The sequence below is a fragment of the Arvicola amphibius genome, chromosome 12 (genome assembly GCF_903992535.2).
Source record: "Arvicola amphibius chromosome 12, mArvAmp1.2, whole genome shotgun sequence".
Classification (NCBI taxonomy): domain Eukaryota; kingdom Metazoa; phylum Chordata; class Mammalia; order Rodentia; family Cricetidae; genus Arvicola; species Arvicola amphibius.
The window spans coordinates 32,890,531-32,915,709 of record NC_052058.2 but is presented as its reverse complement, the minus strand read 5'-3'; the positions used below and the strand labels follow the sequence as shown (position 1 = coordinate 32,915,709).

The 25,179-nt window shown below is 47.5% G+C and overlaps 1 protein-coding gene across 1 annotated transcript in view; it reads left to right on the top strand.

Annotated features, from left to right (window-relative positions):
• Wdfy4 (WDFY family member 4) overlaps positions 1–25,179 on the top strand; it is a 232,123-nt gene that overhangs the window by 25,666 nt on the left and 181,278 nt on the right. The window contains 9 exon segments of the mRNA XM_038350155.1: positions 5,701–5,815; positions 6,705–6,811; positions 8,061–8,195; positions 8,963–9,152; positions 11,656–11,845; positions 14,353–14,510; positions 16,079–16,531; positions 18,844–18,948; positions 21,538–21,728. Of these exon segments, the coding sequence (XP_038206083.1) occupies positions 5,701–5,815; positions 6,705–6,811; positions 8,061–8,195; positions 8,963–9,152; positions 11,656–11,845; positions 14,353–14,510; positions 16,079–16,531; positions 18,844–18,948; positions 21,538–21,728 (1,644 nt within the window).

The following is a 25,179-nucleotide window of genomic DNA, read 5'->3' as shown; positions in this document are numbered from 1 at the left end:
TGAACTTTTCTCTGTGCACACAGTGTATTTATTGTTGTGTCCTTGTTTATCTCACGTTTGGAGAGTCATGTTGGTGAGATTGTGTGAGTATAGCTTCCAACAGTCTTAGAAGAGACCATTTTACAGCAAACTCCCTGACCCTCTGGCTCTCACTGTCTTTCTGTCCCCTCTTCCTCATGATCCTTTAGCCTTAGGTGTGGGAACGCTATCGTAGATGTGTCTATTGGGACTGGCTCCACATCTCTGATTTTACCATAACCTTCTTCTTGAATCTAGGTAGGTTTTGGTAGCTTGGCTAAAAAAATAGGGAAGAAAAACATTTCTAGGCTCAGGAAACTCATGTATCTACTTCTTGTCCCCTGGAATGCTGGGATACTCACTTCCAGCGTGTTGCTGATGAGTAGTAAGAAGGTCAGACAGTCCTGAGTTAAGAGCCATGTGCACAGGGATGTGCTCATTCTCCCTCATTCATCACCCCCTCCCTGTGTGTGTGTGTGTGTGTGTGTGTGTTGCGCGCACGCGCACATGTGCGTGCATGGGTGTGTCCATGCATGTATGAATGAGTGTGGGTGACTGAGTGTGTATGTGCATGGGAGAGAGTCGTATACCACGTTTATAGCTAACTACTGAGCTGATGGAGTTTGTTTCATTGAATATGGTCAATTACAAAGTAAATCTACTGGTAATTGAATAAAGTTAAGTAAGGCTGAATATAATAGAAGGGTTAACTAACAATTATTTTTTCTAGTGTTACTTCTAGAGAGGACACAGACAGTCATTGTCTTCCGGCTCACTCCCAAGTCTACCCTACCTTGGGCTCACTCCTGAGTCTGCCCTCCTTTGAACTCATTCCTGAGTCTGCCCTACCTTGGGCTCACTCCTGAATCTACGCTTGGGCTCACTCCCGAGTCTGCCCTACCTTGGGCTCACTCCTGAATCTACGCTTGGGCTCACTCCTGAGTCTGCCCTCCTTTGAACTCACTCCTGAGTCTGCCCTACCTTGGGCTCACTCCTGAATCTACGCTTGGGCTCACTCCCGAGTCTGTCCTACCTTGGAGATTGGCCATGGCTCACTCTCACCGTGGTGGGACCTGAAGTTTTGTTGTTTTAGCAGAAGCTTCCCTGTAACACTTTTACTTTTGTTTTTGATTTAGAAAGGAGGTGTTCACGGTCCCACACTAAGCAGAAAACCCCACCTAAAGCCCGGTAATGGCTGGAACTGAAAGACAAACCTCCTAGACCACAGTGAGAGCAATAATACCATGGTCAGGCAGGAAACCCAGCCACAATTTTTATTTTTGTCCTCAGAAGTTGGGGTTTTTCTCTTATCTCCTCACGAACTTTTGTCTTTATTTTCCTTTGGAGATCATAACACCATTTTCTTTCCTACATGGCAAGAGAAGGGACAGCCACAAGGCATGATGGTGCAGCTTAGATAATGTTAGTAAATAAAAGTTTTGGTTTTTTTTAAATATTGAGCAATATTCTCTCAGCATGCAAGTCCCAGTTTGGGGAAAAAAATTAGGGCCTTTTGGAAGCTGCTTTAACTCTTTGGAGTCTCCATGGTACCATTCAGTGACTGATTGGCTCTGTGCATCAAACGGCACCCTCGTGGCCGGAAAGAGTTAAAGCAGCCGGAGAAAGCGCCCATCACAGTCCCAGGAAGAAGCTGTGCCTTGGGAGCCCCAGCTCTGAGCACAATTACTGCTCAAATCACAGCGGCCCTATCTGCTTTATTGCCGCGTGCCTCCAGGAGTCCCACTGCTCCCGAGACAATATCCAGGCTCCAGAGTCAATGGCCTGGAAATTGGTCTTTGAAGGCTTGGGAGTACAGGGAGGAGGTAAGGAGCTTATTTGAAGGTTTGCATCACCCAGCTTGTGTTCCTGGGGAAGGGTAGCATCCTACCTCATTCCAGGCTGAAGCACTACTTTCCACCTAGAGATCACATTTCTGAGGGACCCTTGGCTTCCCGGTAGTGGCTGCCATGTTCATGGATATAAAAAAGCTACTTGGTTGGGCTCCCCGTGTATGAAATAATTCAGCTCCTCCTCTTTCTGTTTTCCTTCTGGAGACAGTCTTATTATGTAGCCCAGGCTGGCCTTGAACTTGTGATCTTCGCTCCTCAGTCCTTGAGTGCTGGCACCACAGGTGTGGACCACCCTACCCAGCTGAAACAACTGCACTCTTGAGGTGGCATCTTAACTGATTCTTTTGTTTAATCCTTCCCCGACACCCGGGATTCTAGTTCCTTTTCTGTTGCTATGACAAAATATCCTGACTAAAGCAACATAGGGGAAAGGGGGTTTATTTGACCCATAATTCCAGGGTACTGTCCATCACTGAGGGGAAGTCAAGGCATGAACTCAAACAACCTAGTCTCCCCCGCCTCTATTGTCAAGGTCAGAGAGAAACAAATACACTCGTGGCTGTCTGCCTGCTTGCACTTAACTTTATCTAATCTTAATCTTACTTTATCTAATTGGGCCGAGTCTTGCTAAATCAATTAAGAACCAAAGCAAATCTCCATAGATGTGCACCCAGGCAAACTTGATTAGAAAATTTCTCATTCAGGCTGCCTTCTCAGGCAAGCTTCCATTTAAATCTAACCAGACCACTCCATTTCTGCAGAGTGGGGCTAAAGGCAGTGCCACCATCAAAGGTTGGAGTGAAGATCAATGGAAATAGGACCATCATATTATGCATTTAACCATCATTGTTATTGTGCATTGTGGTTATTATAATCATTTTCTCTGCTTGTCAAGTATTTGTTGAAGACGTACTGTGTCCAACAGTCAATAGCAGTTTCGTTGTTTTATCAAAGTTCTAAAGTGCCATCTTATCTCCTGTTTACCATCCTTTGTCCATTAGGTCGGCATGCACAGAATAGAAAACTTAAAATACAAAACTAAAAATTCAGACCCCATGCAATATTTAGCTCAAAAGATCGTACACGAATCCTCACCACCTAGTATATGGGAAACCAAACACAAATCCAGTGGGCATGCTAATATTTTCAGGACTTTTTATGTCCTATTATATAAACATTCCACAATTTATTCACCCATTGTCATATTGGACATAGCAAGTTCCCCCCCCCCCCAGTTCTCTGCCGAACATTTCTCTGGGGAATATGTCTAGGAGTGGACCTGGGGTTCTCTAGGGTGTGGGTCTCTTTTAGTTCATCGATGAGTCTGCAGTGTAAGAAGCAGAGAAAACACTTCTGCACATCACAATCTGCACTTGAGACGAGCGACATCCCATTTGTTAGATGACAGTAACAAGGACGGTCAGGAGAGCTGGGTGTGGAGGAGCCAGCGAGCTCCCACAGAGCCCATGACAGTTGTGTCAGTAACGTTTCTGATCCTGTGATAAAACACCATGATGAGTGGCTTATAGAAGGGTTCATTTTGGCGTAAGGTCCCAGAGGACTAGAGCATCATCATGGCAGGGGAGGCATGGCAACAGGCAGGCATAGTAACAGGAGCAATAATCTGAGCAATCATGTCTCAACTACACACATACTGTCCCCACACATTTGCAAGAATGGGGTCTACGGTGTGGCCACAGGATTTGTTTCATTTCTTATATACTAGGTGGTGAGGATTCCTACGTTTTGAGCTAAATGTTGCACGAGGACTGCAGTTTTGGTGTTGTATTTTAAATTCTCTATTCTGTAAATGCTGACCTAAGTGACAAAGGGTTGTAAATAGGAGACCAGGCAGTGCTCTCGAGCTCAGCCAGAACAGAATGCTGACAGCTGTTGGACACAGCGTGCGCGCAGTTGAGACGGGATTGCTCAGCTTCTTGTTCCAGTTACTGTGCCCGCCTGTCACCACGCCTTCCTTTCCCTGCACACAGGAAGCAGAGAGAGCAAGCAGGAAGTGGGGTGAGACTAGGAACCCTCAAAGCCCTGCCCATGCAATGTACTTCCTCCAGCAAGGCTGAACCCCCTAAAGGATCTATACCCAAGCCCCCAAATGGCACTTCCATCCAGTGACCAAGTATTTAAATGCATGAACCCATGAAGACATTTCCCTGCTGGAGGAGGTAATAACGTTATACAGCACTAAGCCAAAGGCCGCATGGTAGCCTGCAATGCCACCTTTTAAATTTAGCTGAGTGACATAAGTCAGTGACTGAAACTGGCGTGTGGAAGATACGCTGAGTTTGGACATGGTGTGAGGCCACTCCAAGGGCTCAGCTGTTGGAAGCTTGGACCCAGGTGGGATCCTTTTAGAGGTGGGACCCAGAATCGAGTGAGTAGGGGGCTTTGCCCTTAGAAGGGATTAATGCTGGTCTCTCAAAGTGGCTTCTCATGAGAATAAGTGGTAGAGGGGCTGGAGAAATGGCTCAGCAGTTAAGAGCACTGGCTACTCTTCCCAGCACCCACATGGTAGCTTGTAAATGTCTGCAACTCAGTTCCAGGGAATCTGACAACTTTACATCATTTCACAAAAGAAAAAGTTAAACTATTAAAAAAGAGTAAGTTGTTAGAAAACAATGTTACCATTGATGTGGGAGAGTCTTCTGTTTGTGTTGATTTCATTCGTTAATAAAGAAAACTGCCTTGGCCCATTTAATAGGCCAGCCCTTAGGTGGGTGGAGTAGACAGAACAGGAAGAAGGAAGTGAGGTAGATGGCCCAGACAGTCGCTATGCCTCTCCTCTCTGGGACAGTCGCCATGAAGCCAGCCACCAGGTCAGAAATGCTGAATCCTTCCTGGTAAGACAGCACTTCGTGGTGCTACACAGATTATTAGAAATGGGTTAGTCAAGATGTTAGCCAAGAAGAGGCTGGAGCTAACGGGCCAGGCAGTGTTTAAATGAATACAGTTTGTGTGTTGTTATTTCGGGTGTAAAGCTAACCATGCAGGAGCCGGGCAGGATGAAAAGCAGGCCTGCTCACCTCTTCACTACACACCATGTCTTGGTCCCTTCTGCATGTGCTTCTTCATGTGCTTTTGCTATTTCTACTTCTCTGCTGCGCTGTGTCACAGAGGAGTGGTCCTCACCACAGTCCAAACAGATGAAACCACATAGTCTTGGCCTTCCAGGATTCACTATGGTCTTAATAAACCCTGTTTTGATGTAAAACCCAGGCATTTTGTTATAGCAGCAGAACACGCACACTGCATGAGAAGATAATCGGTGTGATAAACCAGTGAGTGGGTGAGGGAGGGCGAGGAAGGAAACCTGAAGAACCTCTTGTTGGGCAAACTTTTCTGGAGATGATGTGTGAGTGAAATGTTTTCTCTCCCCAGATAGGATGCAGCAACAAACAATTCCTTCAAGTCCAGCTTGGCGAGGCTGTGAGTTTAGTTAGCGTTCCTTATGGGTAGATGAATAAGAAGGAAAAAGGGAGCTAAGCAACAGCGTTCACCTCTCTGGCTGCTTGTTGACCTCTTATTCAGTCTGGGCCGAGTACACTGAGAGCTGACACTCACATGTATGCTCTTCCCACTTCAGTTAAACTAACGTAGCAAATCCCTCAAGAAACGCACAGAGGTGAGCTGCTATGGTGATTCCAGATCTTGCCAAGTGACAACCAAGATTAACCTTCACAGTGGATGATGGGTAGCCTTTTGGATACACCTGGGACTGAAAGCAGAGCCTTTGGCTGGCTGGAGCCAGGCCAGGTGACTTTCACACATGGCTTGTTGCATGGCTCTCTCTAATTGGAGTCTGTCTGCTGCCTTTCAGGCCTGGGAACACTCTGTGGGCATCATCTGCTTTCGTAGTCTCCAGAGGCTGGCAGAAGATGTGTCCGACCAACTTGCCCAAGAAATACAGCAGGCACTTGCGGGAAAGCCTGCAGGTAAGAGGAAAGGTTGTTTCGGATGGAGAACAGAGTTGACTGCAGACCCACCCGACCCCCAGAGCTCTTTCTCTACACACACACACACACACACACACACACACACACCATCTGCACAGATACATATAGTCACTACACCTGCGCGTAGAAACACAAAACACAAATACTTATCACAGAGATGTTCACAGCCACACACAGCACACTGTACACATTGCATAATTCTACACACCACACACAGAGACACTAAACATGGATACTTCACTCACGCAAATGCTGCATTCATATCACACACACACACACACACACACACACACACACACACACACACACACACACTGGATCTCTGGGAAGATTTCCTGGGTTCAGAGGAAGACCCATATGTTCAGTGGAAAGCTTAGTCTGGTAAAGATGCTGAGGCCAGAGAATGGATCTTTTTTTTGGGTGGGGAATGCCTGATTAGTGATCTTCCAATCATGTGAGCCGGGCCTTGGAGGCTGGTGGGGGTGCCACAGGGTCTGTGAGCTGAGGGTCGGAATTTGAGGTAGAAAGAAGCTTGAGCATGGCATGGGTTACTGGGTCTTCAGTGGTGTAAGGTGTTGGGTGAATCAAGAAGTGGGGTGAGAAGTCTGGGTTGTAGGAGTCCAATGTGAAGGGCTAGTTATCACCCATTTGGCAATACAGAACCATGGATGACTACTATGGGTATTAAAGTCCCCCCTCATCCCGAGTTACTAATCTTGAGGCGTTTGGGACATACTCAGGTGGCCTTGAGGCTTGGACAAGGAAGACTGCGTTTTTCAGCTGTACATAAGCACCTTTTGGGGGCAGAGGAGGTCCTGGAAGCTGGATGGGCAGGATACTTCACCAATCAGCTTTTGACATTTTGCAGAGCAAGCCCGGGCTGCAGTTGGACAGTTACTGAGGTGGAAAGGTGACAAGGATCAGGATGGCTACCTGCTCCTAAAGTCGGTGTATGTGCTCACTGGGACCGACTCGGTGAGTTCCAGGCTTTTGCCCAAGGGTCCCCAAGTGCCCCTTAGCTGTGGACAGAGAGAATTAAGGTCCAGCACAGGGTAATGAACGGTCCCCTTCCATAGAGTGACTCATTATATTCAGCTCCCTTCTCCCTTTCTGATGTCACACATGGATTTCAGGACCTGAGGTTCAGGATTGGGCCCTGCCTTCTCAATGGACGAGCAGTGTATAACCACTAGTGAATTAGTTCACATCTTCTACTTGCTTGTGTTGTTGCTTCTGATTTTAGAAGTTGGGTTAGTCACGCCTCTCTCCTAAGGTCAGTGTGAGAACATTTATGGCTGACTTTATTCAAAAGGCCAGGCTGGGTGTGTCCCAGGCAGGGTGCCAACTAGTCTTCTCAAGGACCCTGAATTGGGTTACAGAGATGCATGAAGAAGGCATGCTTCCTGTGTAAAAACTCCTGTCCGGCGTCCCTAGAGCTTCTGATCTGGGCTCCATGTTGCTTCCCAATTGCTTCAGTGGGAGTGAGGTCCCCTCTTGACCCTTGTCCTGAGTGTGCTGTGCCCTGTGCTGGCTGTGACTGTAACCTCTCACCACGGAATTGGCTGTGGCAGGCTTCCTCTCGGGTGGTTAGTGGATGAGCGGCTAGTTCCCTCTCAGGAACACTGGTAGTTGTGGTCTTCGGAAGACATGACCATGGCCCCTTGCAGGACGGGTCAAGAGATGTACAGAGGTAGTGGGAATGAGTATCCTGTAGGGGCTATGGCAAGGGACCTGGGGTGCAACAGCCCTCGGCATGAAGTAGTAGGCAGGTATTTGGATGTTTATATGGAACTGGGGTGGTGTAACCTGTCATGGCTGTCTGGGACAAGCTCACAGCCTTATCATAGGTGCCAACTGCAAGGGAGCCCATGACTTGTACTCAGTGTTTGTCCTGGGCAGGGACTGTCTGCAGTCTAAGTGGGGACTTTATGTCCACAGAAATAGACAGCCTTGAAGCAGTGAGGGAAGCTAAAAGCTTGCTGTTGAGGAGGACAGGGACACCCTAGGAAATCAAGAATAATCAGAGCTCCAGCAAATGGAGGGAGGGCATTATCTTTCAACAAAGCAATCCCCATAGATGGGTCCCATGATCACCTACATTTCCCAACTGAGGGCATGGGATGCAGAGAGGGGAAGTGGTTTCCCCACCGCTCCACAGATGTCCTCACATTGGTGCATGCCAGAGTTGCCTCTACTGTGAGTGACCTGTGCTTTTCCCTTGCAGGAGACGCTGGGCAGAGTGGTCGGGTCAGGGCTCCCAGCCCTGCTCCTGCAGTGCCTGTACCTCTTCTTTGCTTTTCCTGTGGAGAAGGATGAGCTCTTAGAGGGTGATGTTCAAGGGCAGAGGATGTTTGTGCAGGTGAGTGAGCGGGGCCCTGGCCTTCCCATGCCTTGAGCTTGCTTGGCTGGGGCCGGGCTCCTGGCTGCTTCCGAGAGAGGATTTTGCCCATCTCAACCTGTAGCTTCCAAATGCCTTGTCCTCTCTAGGCTCTGCTCTTCCTGCATCTCCACTATGCAACATCCGGGTGGCTGCAAGATGGTTTTCTCCATTGTTCTCTTCAGGGCATCCACGTATCAATATCTACATTCCCCTGTGCTCTCCTTGAAGAGTGGGTTTCTCCCCCAACTTGGTTCCCCTCACTGCTCCAGCTCCCCTTTTACCTATACTCTCAAGTTCCACCCCTCCCTGGCATACGGGAGCATGTCTCTTTGCACCTTTCTCCCCAGTTTAACTTGCAAGACAGGAACCAAAATTTTTAAAAATACAGTCATATGGCACTTGCTACATCACTTCTGAGAGGTGAATCGCTAGGTGCTATGATTCATCACTGGTGAGCATCATAGAGTACAGGTGCACAGGCCTAGACTGTCCATGTCAGTCACACAGTGTGACCTTTCGATATGTTCAAGAAGGACATGTTTTACAGGAAGTTCTTTTTGTAAGTAGAAAGGATGCCCCTTTCCTAGCTGATGGTGTGCACAGTCCTGCCTGGGCCAGAGGGTGGTCGTGCACACTCTTCAGTGCCTTCTGCTGAGGCATGGCTGTCAACGCTCCAGAGAAGCGGGGAGCAAGCTGCCATAGGAGTGCCTGTCCTAACCAGATTCCTCACTTTGCATCCCTCCCAGATGTTGTTAAACATTTGCAGCGAGTCACAGGGTCTGGAGGGACTTCTCTCAGGAAGCGAGCTCCAGTCTCTGCTGATTGCTACCACCTGTCTGCGGGAACACAGCTGCTACTTCTGGAAGGAGCCCACCTTCTGTGTGCTGAGGGCTGTCTCCAAGGCTCAGAGCCCTAGCGTCATCCAGTATCTGCGAAGTAGGTTTCCGGAGACCAGGTGTGGGCTGTGGGTCACTCAAGGGGTTCCTGCAACTCAGAGCAAAGCTCCAGCACCCCCTGGCTCTTTCTGCATCAGTGGGGATTTCTGGAAAGAAGAGCCGAATGGACAGCTTACCCAGTACATGACCTGCTTTATATGGCTCCATTTGGGAAAATATGTGCATCGCTCCTCTTGATGCTGCACTGGAGAAGGGAGGAAAGGGGGCCTAGTTTACCACATATGTTCGCCCACACAGAGAGCACGCAGGGCCTGAGTGTTCCTTACATCATTAGTTCCTTGGAGGTAGATATTGGCATCGTGAAAGTGGAGCTCAGGAGTGGCAGAAGAACTTGACAAATTCTGTTGTTAAACACGGAGACATCTGATTCCTGCACCTTAGTGCCTGTGCTAGGGGAGCGCACTGGGGTGAAGGCTGGCGATTGGCACCACAGCCAGGCTGTGAACTGCAGTGAACGATCTCAGGGCTGCAACCGCAGGGGTATCCTGTTTGTCTTATCTCTAAGACAGGCAGTAGGATAGCGCTGACTATTGCGTTCTGATTTTCAGTGGGTTGGTATGCACACAGTGCCTAGACAGTACCTGGATACTGGCCTCAGCATCACACTCATCCCTGGGGGCTTTATTAGAGATGAAATGTTGCTGTCAATCTCTTAGCTCTCTCAGGGGCCTTCCTTAGCATCCACTTCCTCTGCAGGACCCAAGTAACGCTCCAGATAAGCATGGAGACTTCTGAGACTGCACACAGGAGAGGTGCTTGGTCTAGAGAAGAAAGCCTTCTAAACCCAGCTCGAAGGAGCACACGCCGAGAAAAGCTTGCGTTCATCTCTGCTCACCTCCCACCCTCTGCCCAACATTCTCTCAGTTTTCCCAGATGAGCACAGCAGTCATCTTGGAACACAATGCTTTTTCACTTGGGCTGATCCCAGAGAATGGGCTCTTTGGGAACAAGCTGGGTTTCTGAGCTGCTAATATCACCTGCCTGTTCCCAAATATGCTCTCTGGTCTGTTCCTCTTTCTGTGACAAGGGACATCTGCTGGTGAGAATGGAGAATGCCCACCAGCCTTTTCTCTGAATGTAAGCCAGTTCCTGGAGGAGACACTATGGGGTTCGAAGTAGGCCTATAGTTGAAGCTGATTCATGCCCTCACATTTCGGTTTCCTTTACCCTTGTCCTAGCTAGAGGCTGGGTGTCTGGGGAAAGGCCGCAGGCAGGGACCGCAGGGGCCTCTGACTGTTACCCTCTGCTACTCCGGTCAAGGCCTCACAAAGCTTCCTCCCCTGGAGGAAATTTTTTTTATTAGATTTTTTTTTTTAAAATACCAATCCAAATTCCCACTCCCTTCCCTCCTCCCATTCCCTTCACACACCCTCTTACCCCCCCCACTTCCAATCCTAAGAGAGGGCAAGGCACCTTGCCCTGTGGAAGGTCCAAGGCCCTCCCCACTATATCCAGGCTGAGCAAGGTATACATCCAAAGAGAATAGGATCCAAAAAGCCAGTACCTGCAGCAGAGACAAATCCCAGTGCCACTGTCAGTGGCCCCTCAGTCTGCCCCAGCCATACAACTGTCACCCACATTCAGAGAGACTAGCTTGATTCTATGCTTGTTCCTTCCCAGTCTGGCTGGAGTTGGGGAGTTCCCATTAGCTCCGGTAAACTGCTTCAGTGGATGAACCCTTCGTGGTCTTGACCTTTTTGCTCATATTCTCATCCCAAAACCTTCTTATAGGCCTGGGTAATTTCTATGGGCTTGTGGGCTAGAAGGTGCTTAGGAAGGGAGGCTGGTGGCCTCATCAGTACTCTTGGGTCCTCTCTTGCCAAAGGTTCCACTTCTGGCTTTTCTGAGTCCTTACAACGGATGGTCTGTCTGATCCTGCATCCTCTCAGTTCCACTTTTGTGGCTTGCCTGACACTTAGGAGAATCTAAATGCCACTCTGAGGACATCCTTCTTCTGCCTTCCCACCACTCCAGGTGACCAACAAAGTCAATGGCAGGCTCCTCACCAGCGAACCCCACCTCCCTCTTTCCCCACCCCTCACACTTCTGCTTGAATGCCCTGGCTTCTCGAGTTTCCGGAACATTCCCTCTGAGGCCCTCCACCTCCTCATTCATCTGCTGCCCCTTCCTGGGGCTTCTCATCAAGCTGATTTTCCCTCAGCACCCCATGGTGGCTCCATGTTGCTTTCTGGGGCCTTCCTCACTGCTCCAGTCTGATAGGGCATCTCTTATCTAGGGACTGGATCCCTCATAGTCTAGGAGGGAGGAGCTAAGAGTCTGTTTCTCATACCCCAGTGTCAGTGGCTCCCAGGAGGGAACTTCTTCTTGAATACAAGAGGTTGTAGAAAACATTCTCAATTTATTCTCACTCAAGTCTTGCCGTACAAGCTGGCAAGCTGGAGTGGAGGTGGATGGCGGCGAGAGCGGGCAGCAGCCGGGCCTTCGGCTTTCTAGCTCAGCAGGGCTGTGCTTCCCTCCCACAGCTGCTGACTGTGTCAGGCTCTCAGTTCAGAACCTCTCCAAGTTGGCTGACACGCTCCCTGCACCCGAGGTGAGCCAGTCTGTGAGCCTCATCCTGAATTTCGTGAAAGACTCCTACTCCATCTCCTCTGCGCTGCTACTCGAGTTTGAGAACGGGGAGGGCTATCCTCTGCTACTCAAGGTACTGTTGCGGTAAGTTGCCTGGTGAGAGCGGAGAGAAGCTTGACCAGTCAAGCTGTGGTGCTCAGAATCATCCCACTCCTATGGGGAAGACAGACAGCAAGAGTGTCTAAGTGTGTCTTATGAAATTCAAGGCTCCAAAAAGCACGATTAGAAACATTCTCTCTGGGCAGCAGTAACTCGACATGCAGACAGATGTGGGAACCACTTCTTTAAGGGAATCAATGAGCAACAATAATCACCACTTCAGTAAGTCTGCTGCATGGCACACACTATGTGTATTGCTGGCCTGGCTTCCACTTCTTAGAGCTCATGTGCCTCTATGCTTTTCTCAGAAGCTTTCTAGGGTCTGCTGCAAGTTGCCCCACCTCAGGGTTTGGAGGACTGTGTGTGGGAAAACCATGCCTCACCCCAGGCTCCACCGCCCATCATCAGGAGCTGATGGGTAACTGTTCAATAAAGTTGCCCCTTGGATGCTTCTGCTCCACCATCCCCAAATCCATCAGGACAAGTGTGGTAGCCTGGGAAGGCACCAGTTTGAGAATGCATTTCAGGGAGTTCCCTTCCTTTTGTTACTTCATAAGGCCTGCCCCCTGCTTGTCCTTTCTGAGATCAACTTCCAAGGGAAAGTCTTCCCTCCCAGACCCATGAACTGTGGGAAAGACACTGTGCTTCTGGAGCTGGATCAGCTTCTCCACTCTGGTTATTGTGTTGTATTCAGGGGGTGGGTGCTAATACCTAGGTATTAGCATGAGCAAATGATGGAAATAAAGAAAGCCCATTGTGGCACAGGCTCTTCCACTGAAGCTGGGGAAGCTGCTTTAGAGCAAGGCTGTGCATGCTCTGTCGAGCTCTTCTTGGCATCTCAGTGAAGTGGCCCTTAGCAATGTCTTTTACAGACTTCATGACAGAACCAAGCTTCCAATGCATTGAAGATGATTTGGATGAGAGAGATTTGAAGGCACCGAGTGTAGTTTCCATCTTTACAAGGGTTTTTTTTTTTTTAAGAAACCCTCCTTCAAAACAATGAAAAGAATAAGTGGTTCTTTGGGTATTGCACACAGAGCACAGTAAGCAGTCTGGCCCATGGTCAGATGCTTTGGCCATTGTGGTACTCTGGATTGCATTTCCTACATGTTTCTTCTGTTCACTGCATGGACAACTTTTCCTAGGTTTCTTATAGAAGACAGAAGGAAGAACCAGAATGAGGAAGCTCACTGCCTTCCTGCCTTCCCAGAAGCCATTTTTCATGTCTTCCTGATCTCGAAAGGATAGAGCTAAACAGAGAATTCAGGGGTCCTGTCTCATGAACAGAGCAAGGCACCACCTGGTTATCACCATATAAACATGGTAGCAACCATCAGCCATAGGCTAGGCATGAGGAAGTTACAGAAGTCCACATCTTTCCCATGCCATCTGGGTTTTCTTTTTCCTCCTTGGAAGCATCAAGTCTTTCATTCTAGAGGTGCTTTCTGCTCTGTGAGCCCCTTAAATTCATGCCTTTGGGGATCCACCATGGAAAGCAGCCCATGGTCAATTTCTAGCAGGTTCCTCTGTATAGCATCTCTGCTTCCTGGCAGGAAGGGTGCTCCAAGGACCTCCAGGGGATGTCGGCAGCAAAGGGTCCTATGAACCTGACGTATGTTTTCTCCTGCACATACATACTGATAATCAGGTTGAACTTGCAAACTGGGCACTGTAAGAAGCTAACAACAATAGTTAATAGCAAAATACAATATTTGTATGTAGTCATACTATAACAAATTAATTTGAAGCAGGAATTTTTTTATTTCTGGAATTCTTAGTTGACGAGTGTGTGTGGGGGTGTGTGTGTGTGATTTTAAAGTTAATTTTATTTTATTTTACTTAGATAAGGTCTCATATGACTCAGGCTAGTCTCAGTCTCTCAGTACTACCAAGGATGACCTTGAATTTCTGATCCTCCTGCCTCCACCTTCTGAATCCTGGGATTCTAGACATACATCACCATGACTGGTCTTATGCAGGGTGCTGTGGATGCTGGATCAGCACCCTATCAACTTACCTACACCCCCAGTTTCAGCTGATGTTCCAAGGCTGCAGCTGATGAACAACAATGGACATTTTAGAGAGCAAAGCGCTAAGAAGAGGGAAGTGTTGCAGCCAGAGAGATGGCTCAATGGTTAAGAACCCTTGCTCTTGTGGAAGACCTGGTTTCAGTTCCAAACACCTACATGGTGGCTTACGACCCTCAGTAACTCTGTTTCAGGGGCTCCAGCGTCCTCTTCTGGCCTCTACAGGCACACACAGTGTACACACATACATGCAGGCAAAACACTCATAACATAAAATAAATATAAGTGAGTTTGATTGCACTTCTCTGGGTGAAAGATGATAGATTGTAGATAGAGTGATGTTTATCCAGGGCTCTCTCATCACTTTTGGTGATGAATTCTCCCGGGTCTGTCTAAGGAGTACTGCATGCAAACATGGCTGCTCCATCCAGGAAGTCCGAGGAACTGACTCTGTTTGTCCTGCAGGTATGACGGGCTGACCCAGGGTGAGGTGGAACCCCATCTCGAGGAGCTCCTGGAGCTGGTGATGTGGCTGACCACCTGTGGGCGCTCAGAACTGAAGGTGTTTGACAGTGTCACTTATCCTCAGCTTGAAGGCTTCAAGTTCCATCAAGAGGCTTCTGGTGGGTCCTCTTGCCTCTCCAAGTACCTGGGCGGTCAGAGTGGTATCCTTGACAGGGCCCGGTGTGTTTCTGATTCATTTGCACCTGTCAGTGATGTTGCATGGTCTGATGCTTCTGTGACCTTCAGAGACATGACCCAGACCTGTGGATAATAAATATCCCCTCAATCTACATTCCAGCTGTGTAATTTTGGCTTTGTACAAGGAAGTTTATTTTGTGTGGCAAGTGGCGGGGAGAATATTGCTTAACATAGGCAAAGGCCCTGTCAAGTAACATAGGCAGCCTCTGGATTCCAGCCCTGTCCGTGGGTGACTTACCCTGGACCATTTGTTTGTATAATGGAGACTAATACCCACAGTAGCCACCCAGGCTCAGAGTCGGTGACATCTCTTCCCGGGATGCTGAACATGAATCGATGATGATGCCAGCAAGCGCACTGATGCTTTCTGAGTGACAGGTGCTCTGCACCCTACTGGGTGCTGGTGTGAGCCGCTAGTGTGGGCTCTCTAATGCCCCCTGCTGAGACTGCCATGCACACATCACACAGCAGGCTGCTGGATGGAGAGCACTGGCACACGCCTGACCTCTAGTGGGTCAGCCAGGAATCCCTGCACAGAGCTGCTGGTGAGGGAATTCTGATGGCTAAGCTGCTGGTTGTCTAGGATGAAGCCGAAGGGAAGCATTTAATGGCACAGAATACTGACCAGGGAAGAAACACAGTGGTCTGAAACAGCTGGGTGGATCTGGAGATGCGAGCTGAGGCAGGCAGTTACAAACTGCGAGAGGAGGGAGCTGGTGCAGCAGGCCGCAGGCGGGAGAAGGGCATTGGGTGGGGGCTTGGGCAGACACAGAGGATCAGAGAGGATTGGTAATGGAGATGCTGAGTTTTGGCAACTCCAAGACAGAAAGGGGCTTTGGACCAGGTGTCCCAGGGTGGGGAGAGGGAGAGAGAGAGAGAGAGAGAGAGAGAGAGAGAGAGAGAGAGAGAGAGAGAGAGAGAGAGTAAATGGGGGAAAGGCCAAGGGGCTAAGGAAGGTGTATCCATTCACCCACCTAGAAGCGAACCTGACCCTGTAAGGTCCTCTCCAGCAACATTTGATTCTGGTTGACTGAAACCAAACTTCTTGGCCCAGCTTTGTTCAGTGGAAATATCTACCTTTGATTTTAAATAAGAAGAAGCTGGTTGAATTACTTCTGACCACATGTTTTTGTCTACCTCAGTAGATCCCAGATACTATACCTTAATGTGCAGTTGAAGGCAGGGCAGTTAATGAGACTCCTGCTTCCTTTCTTTTTTGCTCCTTTGGGATCCTGTGTATCTGACCTGCACCGGCACCTTTTGGTTTAGAGCAGCCATAGCCGGAGCACTCAGTTAGCTAACCTGTCTCCAAAATGCTGATGCCGCTCTTTCCCCAGCACAGGCTGGAGTTTGTAGGTTTTCTAGACATGTACTCATTGGAACTAAAAAAAGAGAAACTTCAAATACTGCGTCCTGAGGAGAATACAAGCATGCATTTCTAGATAGACAGGGAGCTGACTTGCAGAACTGTCGTTTTTTCCGTCTCCAGGGGTGACCGTGAAGAATCTCCAGGCTTTCCAGGTGCTGCAGAATGTGTTCCACAGAGCCAATGACTCTGTCCTTTGCACCAAAGTGCTGCTAGCCATCAAGACCATGTGGGCCTGGAACCCTCGGAATTTCTTCCTGCTGGAGTGGACCCTGCAGCCGATCTCACAGTTTGTAGAGCTCGTGCCCCTGAAGGCACCCCCTGTGCAGGTGCACTTTTTCCAGCTTCTGGAGACTCTGGTGTTCAAGCTTCTCTACGTGCCCCATGAGATCCTGGCTAAAGTGCAGCATCTGATCAAGGAGAGCCCTGAGCTGCCCTGCACCCTTGTGGCCCTGCAGAGCATCCTCAGGATCACGGCCAGTGACCGGCTTTTCACAGACATCTTCCGGGACTCCGGACTGCTAGGCCTGCTGCTGGCCCAGCTCCGGAAGCAGGCCAAGATCATGAGGAAGTCAGGTGGGTAGATGCACTGACGCCATTGTTAGCCGGGCTGGGTCTGCTGATCAACCCACCCTATGGTGCCACGGAGAATGTGAGCCTGTGCATCACACTGGGATGGAGGGAGAAAGGAACTCTGGCACTTGTAGCTTCACAAAGATCAGACAGCCTCCAGGTCTTCTCTGGTAGAGGTGAGAGGGTTGGATACCACTTTGAGAGAACTCCTGAAACTGACGTGGTGGTGGTGGGGGGGGGAAGCTCGCAGTTCCTCCTTGCTGGACTCCAGGGTGCAAACCACCTGGCCTTCTGATCCTTCAGTAAAGAGAAAGGGGACTGGAGCCTGGAGAGGCCTAGCCTTGGGGGCAGGTACTTCTGGGATCTGCTGGGGTGTGGCCTTGTGGTCTGGAACTGAGAGTGGGATTCCAGAGCCCAGCTGATCCAGATCTAGTTTGCCCTGTGGTCTTGCCTCATGCACGATCCCTTGGGGACACTTACATGGGTCTTTGCAATCCTCATCTCCTGCGATTTTCACTCCCTGCTGCCCTGGGAAAACAGCTCGCTGGTGGGACAGTAGGCCCCAGGGTTCTAGCGGCTCAGTTCCCCCTGCCTTTCCCCTCTCTCCTTCCTCTGCTGCCCTGGCTGGACAGGCCTGGGGGCTGCTCTTTGGATTTTGTCACAATTGCCGCTCTGCCTGTTTTCTCAGGAGGGAGGAAGCTAAGAGAGAGAGAGAGAGAGAGAGAGAGAGAGAGAGAGAGAGAGAGAGAGAGAGAGAGAGAGAGAGAGAGAGAATGTCTCGGCTGGAAGCATGGCTGTGGTATAGGCAGGGTGGTCTCATCCCTTTACTACATCTCTGTGAGACCAATCTCTCTGTAAAGTGACAGCCGTTGTGTCACAGGCCCCTAAAGGATCCAAGGAGAAGGACTCGGTGTTGTAAGTGGCATGTAAAAGAGACCCAGGAAGTCCTGTGCATTGTGTCCCCGTCATTTTGGCATCGCTCTGCGGGAGACTAAGATGGGTGCTTTACAAGCAGCCTAGGCATCCTCGCATGCTCAGGAAGGAACTGGATCAGGACTTACGTGTTTCCAGAATCCTTTCGAGTTTGTATGCCTTGGATGAGACCAAACCTGGAAAGTAGGTGGTTGTATACTTCTTTCTCTTGCTTGGTAGTTTTGGTCTGTATTTGGCTTATAGTTCTGGAGGTTGGGAAGTCCGGTATCATGGTGCCATCATATGGAGAGGTGGAGAGGGACTTATTGCTCTATTATAATCACTACAGAGCATTACACGGCGAGACAGCACAATCCTTCCAGCTAGCACACCCCATCTTCATGACTCCATCCTATGCGAATTACTTCCCAAAGGATGCACCTCCAAATACCACTAATGTGTGAGTTAGAGACTAAGTCCCCAGGACAGGGCTTTGGGAAAAGCATCCCAACCATAGCCAACTCCTTGTCTTTAATCTCCTCCTGCATGAGGTTATCAGCTCCCTTGATTTCCTTGGCATTCACAGGGCAGTTGGTACGTAGTCTCCTTCAGTGCTCCTGTGGCACTCTGAAGAGACAATGCTTTTCAACAAGTCTGCTCTTTGACCTGACCTCAGAGTTACGACCATTCCAAGAGGGGTTTAGTTTCTTTCTGTGAGCTAATGTTTCCAGTCTTACTTTGTATTTTTAAATGTGACCTATTGATTCTTATATACTCTGTCTCTAGTAAATAAATTTTCCTTGTTATCATTCATTTAGTTATTTTTAATTCCCCAAATAAGAAGTAAAAATCCAATTTCTGTTGGTAATTTCCCAGCTATGGGAATCAGCGGTGGATGAAGAGACTCAGTTTGGGTCTCAAAGATCTAGTGGTCCATCTATCTGTTCCAGTTTCCCTCAAGTTGCTTCTTAGTTCAGTCAATAAACTGGCACCCATCCCTCCTAGACACCAGTGACAGCCTGTAAGGGGAAGACCAGGGTGGCAGGGCTTGGCTTGTCATCGAGGGCAATGTTTCTTAGAGAGTGGCTGCTGCAGTAGGCCCATCGGCTTCATCTGGAAATGTGTTAGAAACGAGAATTACCTGGTCTCACCCAAGATCTCTTAACTTAAGGAAGGGTTTTAGCATTGCCCTTAGTATTTTCAGGCTTCTGATGTGCTCACGTTGGAGAATCAATGTGGTTAGAGTTTTCATAGCCGTCTCTTCAGGGTTGGGATGCATGCTCCCTTCTAATGTAGGCATTGCACTAGCATCTCTTCAGGAAGGCAGCACACCCAAGGAGGAAGAGATTGTTGATTGTACCATGCAGATTTAGTGTATATTTATTTATTCTTAAATGTGGCAGGAAGCAAAGTGCCCAGTCCTGGTGTGAAAGATCCAGAGAGGGAACTCACCTGTGTGATGCTGAACACTGTGGTCGCACTTCTGCAAGGCTCTGTTCGCAATGCAGGTAATGATGGTACTAACCGTGCTGCGTTAGTCTCCAACAAAGCAAGAACTATGAATTACCTATGAGTGTTCAAAGGCAATATTCAAGGGATGGTCAGCGTGACCATGGTGGCTAATATCCATGTGCTTACTGGTACTTGGTGATCATCTGTAAAATACACACTTCAGCTGATATTTCTTAATATTTTATAATAAAGTTGGTGGCAAAGAAATGCTGCTCAATATAGTATTTTCTAAATTAATGAGACCATTAAAATTCCTTTCACCTCTTTTTAAGTAAAATGTGTTGGTACCCTGCTTCATTAACTAGAGACACTGTTTTTTTTAATAAACTACAGAATAAAACATTGAACACATTAATCTTTTAAGAAATATAGTTTAAACTGGGGGGGGGGCTGGCAGTTCAATACTTAGAACTCAGAGGCAGGTGGATCTCTGTGAGTTCGAGGCCAGCCTGGTTTACAGAATGAATTCCAGAATAGCTAAGGTGTAATAGATCTTTTTTGTTGGACCACCAGCTTCCCAATAGCAACACAGAGACTTCTTATTAATTCTGAAAGCTTGGCCTTACCTTAGACTTGCTCCCAAAAAGCTCTTACAACTTCTACATTCTGCTATGTGGCTTTTTTCTTTTTTCTTTTTTTTAACCTCTCTTCCATTCTGTATGTCTGACTTGTTCCCTGTTTTGCTGGTGTCTCTCCATGTCTAGATTCATCTCCTCTTCCTCTTTTTCTCCCAGAAATCCACCTATTCTCTCCTGCCTAGCTATTGGTCATTCAGCTCTTTATTAAACCAATCAGAAGGTGCCTTACGAAAGACACATCTTCACACTGTACAAGATGATTATCCCACATTACCAAGGCTACACAAAGAAACCCTGTCTCAAAAACCAACCAAAAAACCAAAAATATGTGATATATATATATATATATATATACATACATACACATGCACACACACATACATACATACATACATACATACATACATACATACAGTCACCCAGTCAATGATAAATTCAGCAATTCTATTTATCTTTGTTTTGGTTGTTTTGCTTTAGTTTTCTAAGATCATATGACTTTCCTGGTTTTCTTTTTAAGAAGGTTCCTTTTTGCATATCAGTGTATGACATGAAGCAGCAGCACAGATTCCTGTCATCCATAGGCTTGCTGATTTGGATCCCAAGGGCATTGAGGCCCTCATAACTGACTATGCTATTTCATTCCAGCAGAGGGAAGCCTACAAAATGTTCCCCATCAGTGCTAGTTAGAATTCACCTTTCTAAGGTGACTTTCAGACCCTGGGATGGTAGTAGAAGGTCAGTCTCAGGGAATCTTCATTTAAACAGGCCTCCTAGCATGATTTCCATTTAGAGGGAATGTGGCCATGCTTTGAATATCCTGACTCAGGACTTACAACTCTCAAATCCTCACTCACTAAGCTCTTTGGTTGGCAAGTCAATGTTGAGTCTTTATTCCTTGAGAATGAACCTGAATGCTAGTCCTGGGCAAGAAAATGCCAGTCCTGAGGTTGCCTGTAAACAGAAACAAGCCAAAATTAGATTCCTTTAATTTCTCCCCAAGGAAAGACCTAGAATATTAAATATATTCCTAAATTAAATTCTAGCTTCTATACATATATAGAAGACAAGATCCCAACCCCAGCCAAGAAGCTATTCTCAATTGATAGCTGCTGAGAAAGGAGAAAAAAAATCAGCTTTATTTTCAATAGAGTGACAATGGGCTTATCAAACACCCAGGGCAGGCCTCATTCTCAGAAGCAGTTAGCCAACAACACTCAACACAAACCAGACTCCGTGTGTTTTTGTAAATTTTTTTAAACAAAATATATGGCATCAGGAAGGTAGATAGGTGAGTTGGAGAAGGGAAATAATATGATCAAATATATTGTATGGAATTCCCAAAGAATAAGTCAACACCCTGAAAAAAGAATCTTGGCAGAGAGGATGAAGAATTTGTGTAGGCCCTGGATTAGGGAATGAAGGTAAGCAGATGGAGACTGGACTCTCAAGGGCTGGATTACTTAGATTTTTAAGTTTTTCAAAACCACAATTAATTATTATCTTGTACAGTAAATCTTCTGAATTTATCCCTCCTATCTTGAACTTTTTCCTATGGGAAGATGTTGGCCAAATAATTTTCCCCTCAAGTAGAATCCTCATTGGTGAAGAATATGGTTTTTTAATTAATTTATTTTTTATAAATACTTTTCTCAAATTCCAATCTCAGTCCTCTCTCCTTCCCATCCTCCTGCTCCTCCCACCTTCCACCCATTCCACCCCATCCACTCCTCAGAGAGAGTAAGGCTTTCCATGGGGAGTTAACAAAGTCTAGGCTGAGCAAGGTTTGAGTTGGTTTTTCTTCTTAATTCTCAACACCAAAGCTGCTCTTTCCCATTAATCCATTATGGGTGCGGATTATAAAACATAAAACTGTTTGCCAGAGGGTCAAAGAGAGAATGCAGCATGATGAATTTGGGAAGCTGAAAGAAAAAAAATAACTTCCTTGTGGTAAAACTGCAGTGCCAAGGTCCACCTTTCTCTAGCGCTGTCTGATTGTCTTGTTCCCAGTTGTCCTGAAAGATCATGGCATGGTGCCCTTCATCAAGATCTTCCTGGATGACGAGTCCTACCGAGGGGCCTCACTCAGCATCTTGGAGCAGCTCTCAGTCATCAACGCAGAGGAGTACATGAGCATCATTGTGGGTGCTTTGTGCTCCTCCACTCAGGGGGAGCTGCAGCTGAAGCTGGATCTCCTCAAGGTGAGGTCAAGCCCTCCTTTGTGATTGGATTTCTCATGCGTATGCTCCGAGTGATCTACCTTTGTGCATTGGTTCGTTGTGTTGGGTAGGCAGATAGCTGGGCCAGGCAGTTTGAGCTGCTGTAATAAATAAATCCCATATACTTAGTTACCTGACACAAACCTTTCTTGAGACAGGGTCTCATGTAGCTCTGGCTGGCATCAGACGCATTGTCTAGACAAGGATTACCGTGAGCTCCTGATTCTTTTGCCTCCACCTTCCAACTGCTGGCATTCCAGGTGGGCATCCACAAATCTGGCCTTAAGTTTGCTTTTATGCAGAATCCATGAATACCTGGGACTGCAACTCAGGAACAGCTGCCATTGGGGCACTTAAATGAAAGTAAAGGGAAGACAGGCTAGAGGGGATGGCGTGAGACATACTCACTCAGGCTGGAATCAGCACGCTCCAGCTTCTTTTCAGTTTTCTTTGTACAGACTTTTGGGCAGGACTCAATGAGCTGCAAGGGGTGATGGGAAATGTCCTCCCTAGCCAGGCAGTAACTTCCCAGCACCGCTGCATATCAGTGTGAATCAGTGGTGCCCTGACAGGGGCTCTGCTGACTTCTTCTTTTGAGCATCTACCAGTGACCAGGTCTGGCGAGAGTGCTTGGGACACACATAGAATGAGACATAACCCTTGCTATCTGGAAGCTTAGGGAGCAGTGCTCATACTACATGAGTGCTGGTCACAGCAGGGAAGGTGGTGGGTACTCTGGGTAGATGCCCGGTGGGTGGGCTGTGGGAAGAGGACAACAGGCCAGACAGACCCGTACAGTTTCACCTCGTCTGGCGACTCCCAGAGGGTAGTAGAAGCTGGAAAGGAGGCTCACAAGTGTCAAAGCTGAAGGGGCAGGGACACAGATGGACATGCAAGTCTGGATTAGCACATGTGCAGAGCAGAGAGGATTTATTTTTGTAATATGATCAATGATCATCACATTGTCTTAAAGGAGTCTAAGAAATGCATACTCTATTAATTTACCATCCATTTGTAATTTTTTGCTGTTTTTTCCTTTTATTCTTTTGTGGCCTATGCCTTTTAAAAATTCTCTTTTGAGGTTGGCGTGGTAGTGCATTCCTTTAATCCCAACACTTGGGGCGGGTACAGAGGCAGGTAAATTTCTATGAGTTCAAGGCCAGTCTGATCTATTATAGAGAGGTCCAGATAAGCCAGAGCCATCACTATACTGTGACCCTGCGTTTCAAAAACACTTTCTAAATTTTTCAATTTTATTTATTTAGTTTTTTTTGTCTTTTCTTTTGTGAGCCTGAGCCTTTAATGACTGAACTGTCGGTGGGTAAAATTTTTTAAAAATTCTCTTTGTTTTATGGTGTTTGGATGAAGGGATAAATGCAAACACTCCCCTGGAGATCTAAGCAGAGCTGTTGTCACTATGTGTGACACGACACAAAAGACACACATTCTTGCTTCCCAAACTTGTTATATTTGGTTACCGAGGAACTTTAGGAAAAATATACGGTTGCCCTGGCATTGAACCCTAACTGCCTTAGCTCTGCTTCTCTCTCCACTATCCTTTTCAATGTGAGGAGTGTGGTGTTTGAATCTCTGCAGAGCACATGCGAGGCACCGAGGGAGTCAATGTTGTCCCATGACCTACCTGAAGTACCTAGGACATCCCAAGAGGCTCAAAGGAGAAATGGCACCGTGATCATAATTATGTACTTCATGGATGATAAGAACTCAAGTAATTATGTAATTACAGGGCAAAAATGAGCGAAAAAGATTACTGATAACGAAAAAAAGAAAAATAAATGTCTTTTGAAAGACATATTAATGCTACTGTAATTTGAACTAAAAGAAAAATTAATGAGAGCCAGGGTGAGGCTCTGTGGTAGTGGGATTGCCTGGCACGGGGGAGGCGCTGGGATCCAATAGCTTGCATCAGAGAAGGGCAAAACGTTCATTGGAATTTAGTGCTGAGAAAGACCTGAGACTGATATGGGCTAGTTCTCTCCTATTTGAAGCAGAAGCATCCAGAGGGCTTCCAAGACTACTGTCACTCAAGATAAGCCCCGCAGCTGAGAATGGGGCAGCCACTCCATGTTGTCAAGCTTTTTGCTGGCTGGATTTGTATGTTCTGATAGGAACTGGGAAGGTAGGACCACAGCCAGAACTTTGGTTTTCCCTGGGGTGCAAAATTATTTCTGAAATGTTCGTAGTGAAATCCGAACAGACCCACAGAGAAGAAAGCTACTCTCTGACTGTGCTGGGAAACTGAAAGGAGCTCATCCAAAGTGGAGGAGAGCATTCCGTCTTGTTCACAGCGAGTTCATCTCGTTTACTCTGCAGCCCAGAGGCATCTTATTGGAGTGCTAGCCCCTGGGTAATAGGACGGAACTTCTAGAATTAGCAATGCAAAGCCATTATAGTGTTTTACAGATTCAATATAATTTCAGAATCACAGCGTCAAGAGAGTTCATAAGGAATGAGCCCTCTGTGAGCTTATTTAACAAAGTCAGAGCCCACAGGCTCTCCTCCCGCTTTCTCCTCATTCCAGGGCTCTGCTGGGTAGTTAGGAGCCCTCAGTGGGGTAGGACCTGCTATACACTGCTGAGCAGTGGGTGGTAGAGAGAGCTGGGTCCTCAGAGCCCAGCCCAGGTTCTGAGTACACGAGTAGTTGCTAGTGAATGTTCCCTGGAAGCTGACGTGGGATCTCTGATTGGTTTAAAATCATCTGAGAACCCCTTGCAACTTCACAAACATCCGTGTGAAATGAGCTCTCTGGCTGGATTGCCATTTCAGAAGCTGAAGGCTGGCTGTGCTCAGATGATAGGGTTTCCATAGAGGGTCAGATAGAGGATGTGGGGGACCCATCGTGGCGTGTTGCGACCCTGGGGAAGGAGGCAGATAGTGTTTTTCCAGTCTCTGGAGGGCAGTCACAGCACACACATGGAGAAGGAAGGCCACCTTAGGGGCAGATGCTTCCAGAATCCAGTGGCACTTCCGTCCCAACACCAGAGCTGTGTGACTACACCACTGATTCTGGCAAAGGATAACGGAGTTAAAGGATAATATAAGCAAATGAATTTCCTCCCTGTGGCCAGGGGGACTGTGATTGGGTTATGCACAAATTCAGATTGATTTGCTAATATACATTTAGCTGTTCAACTTGGAGCTTAATCACATTACCTCACCAGTCTTCCAGCATGACACATGGAAAATTATGAGGAATAACAAATAATAGGATGTGAAATAAATCCTGTTAGTCCTAACGCAGTTAGCGCCGTGCCGCAGACATCCATTTTAGAGGTTCGGGCTAGAGGAATACTAACTCAGAGCCGATGACATGGTAAGTGAGTTAAGAATGAGAAAATGTGCTTAAAGGCTGACCTCTCTTGAAATGTGTCAACCCTACCCTGATTACTGTGACTTCTGTTGATTCAATTTA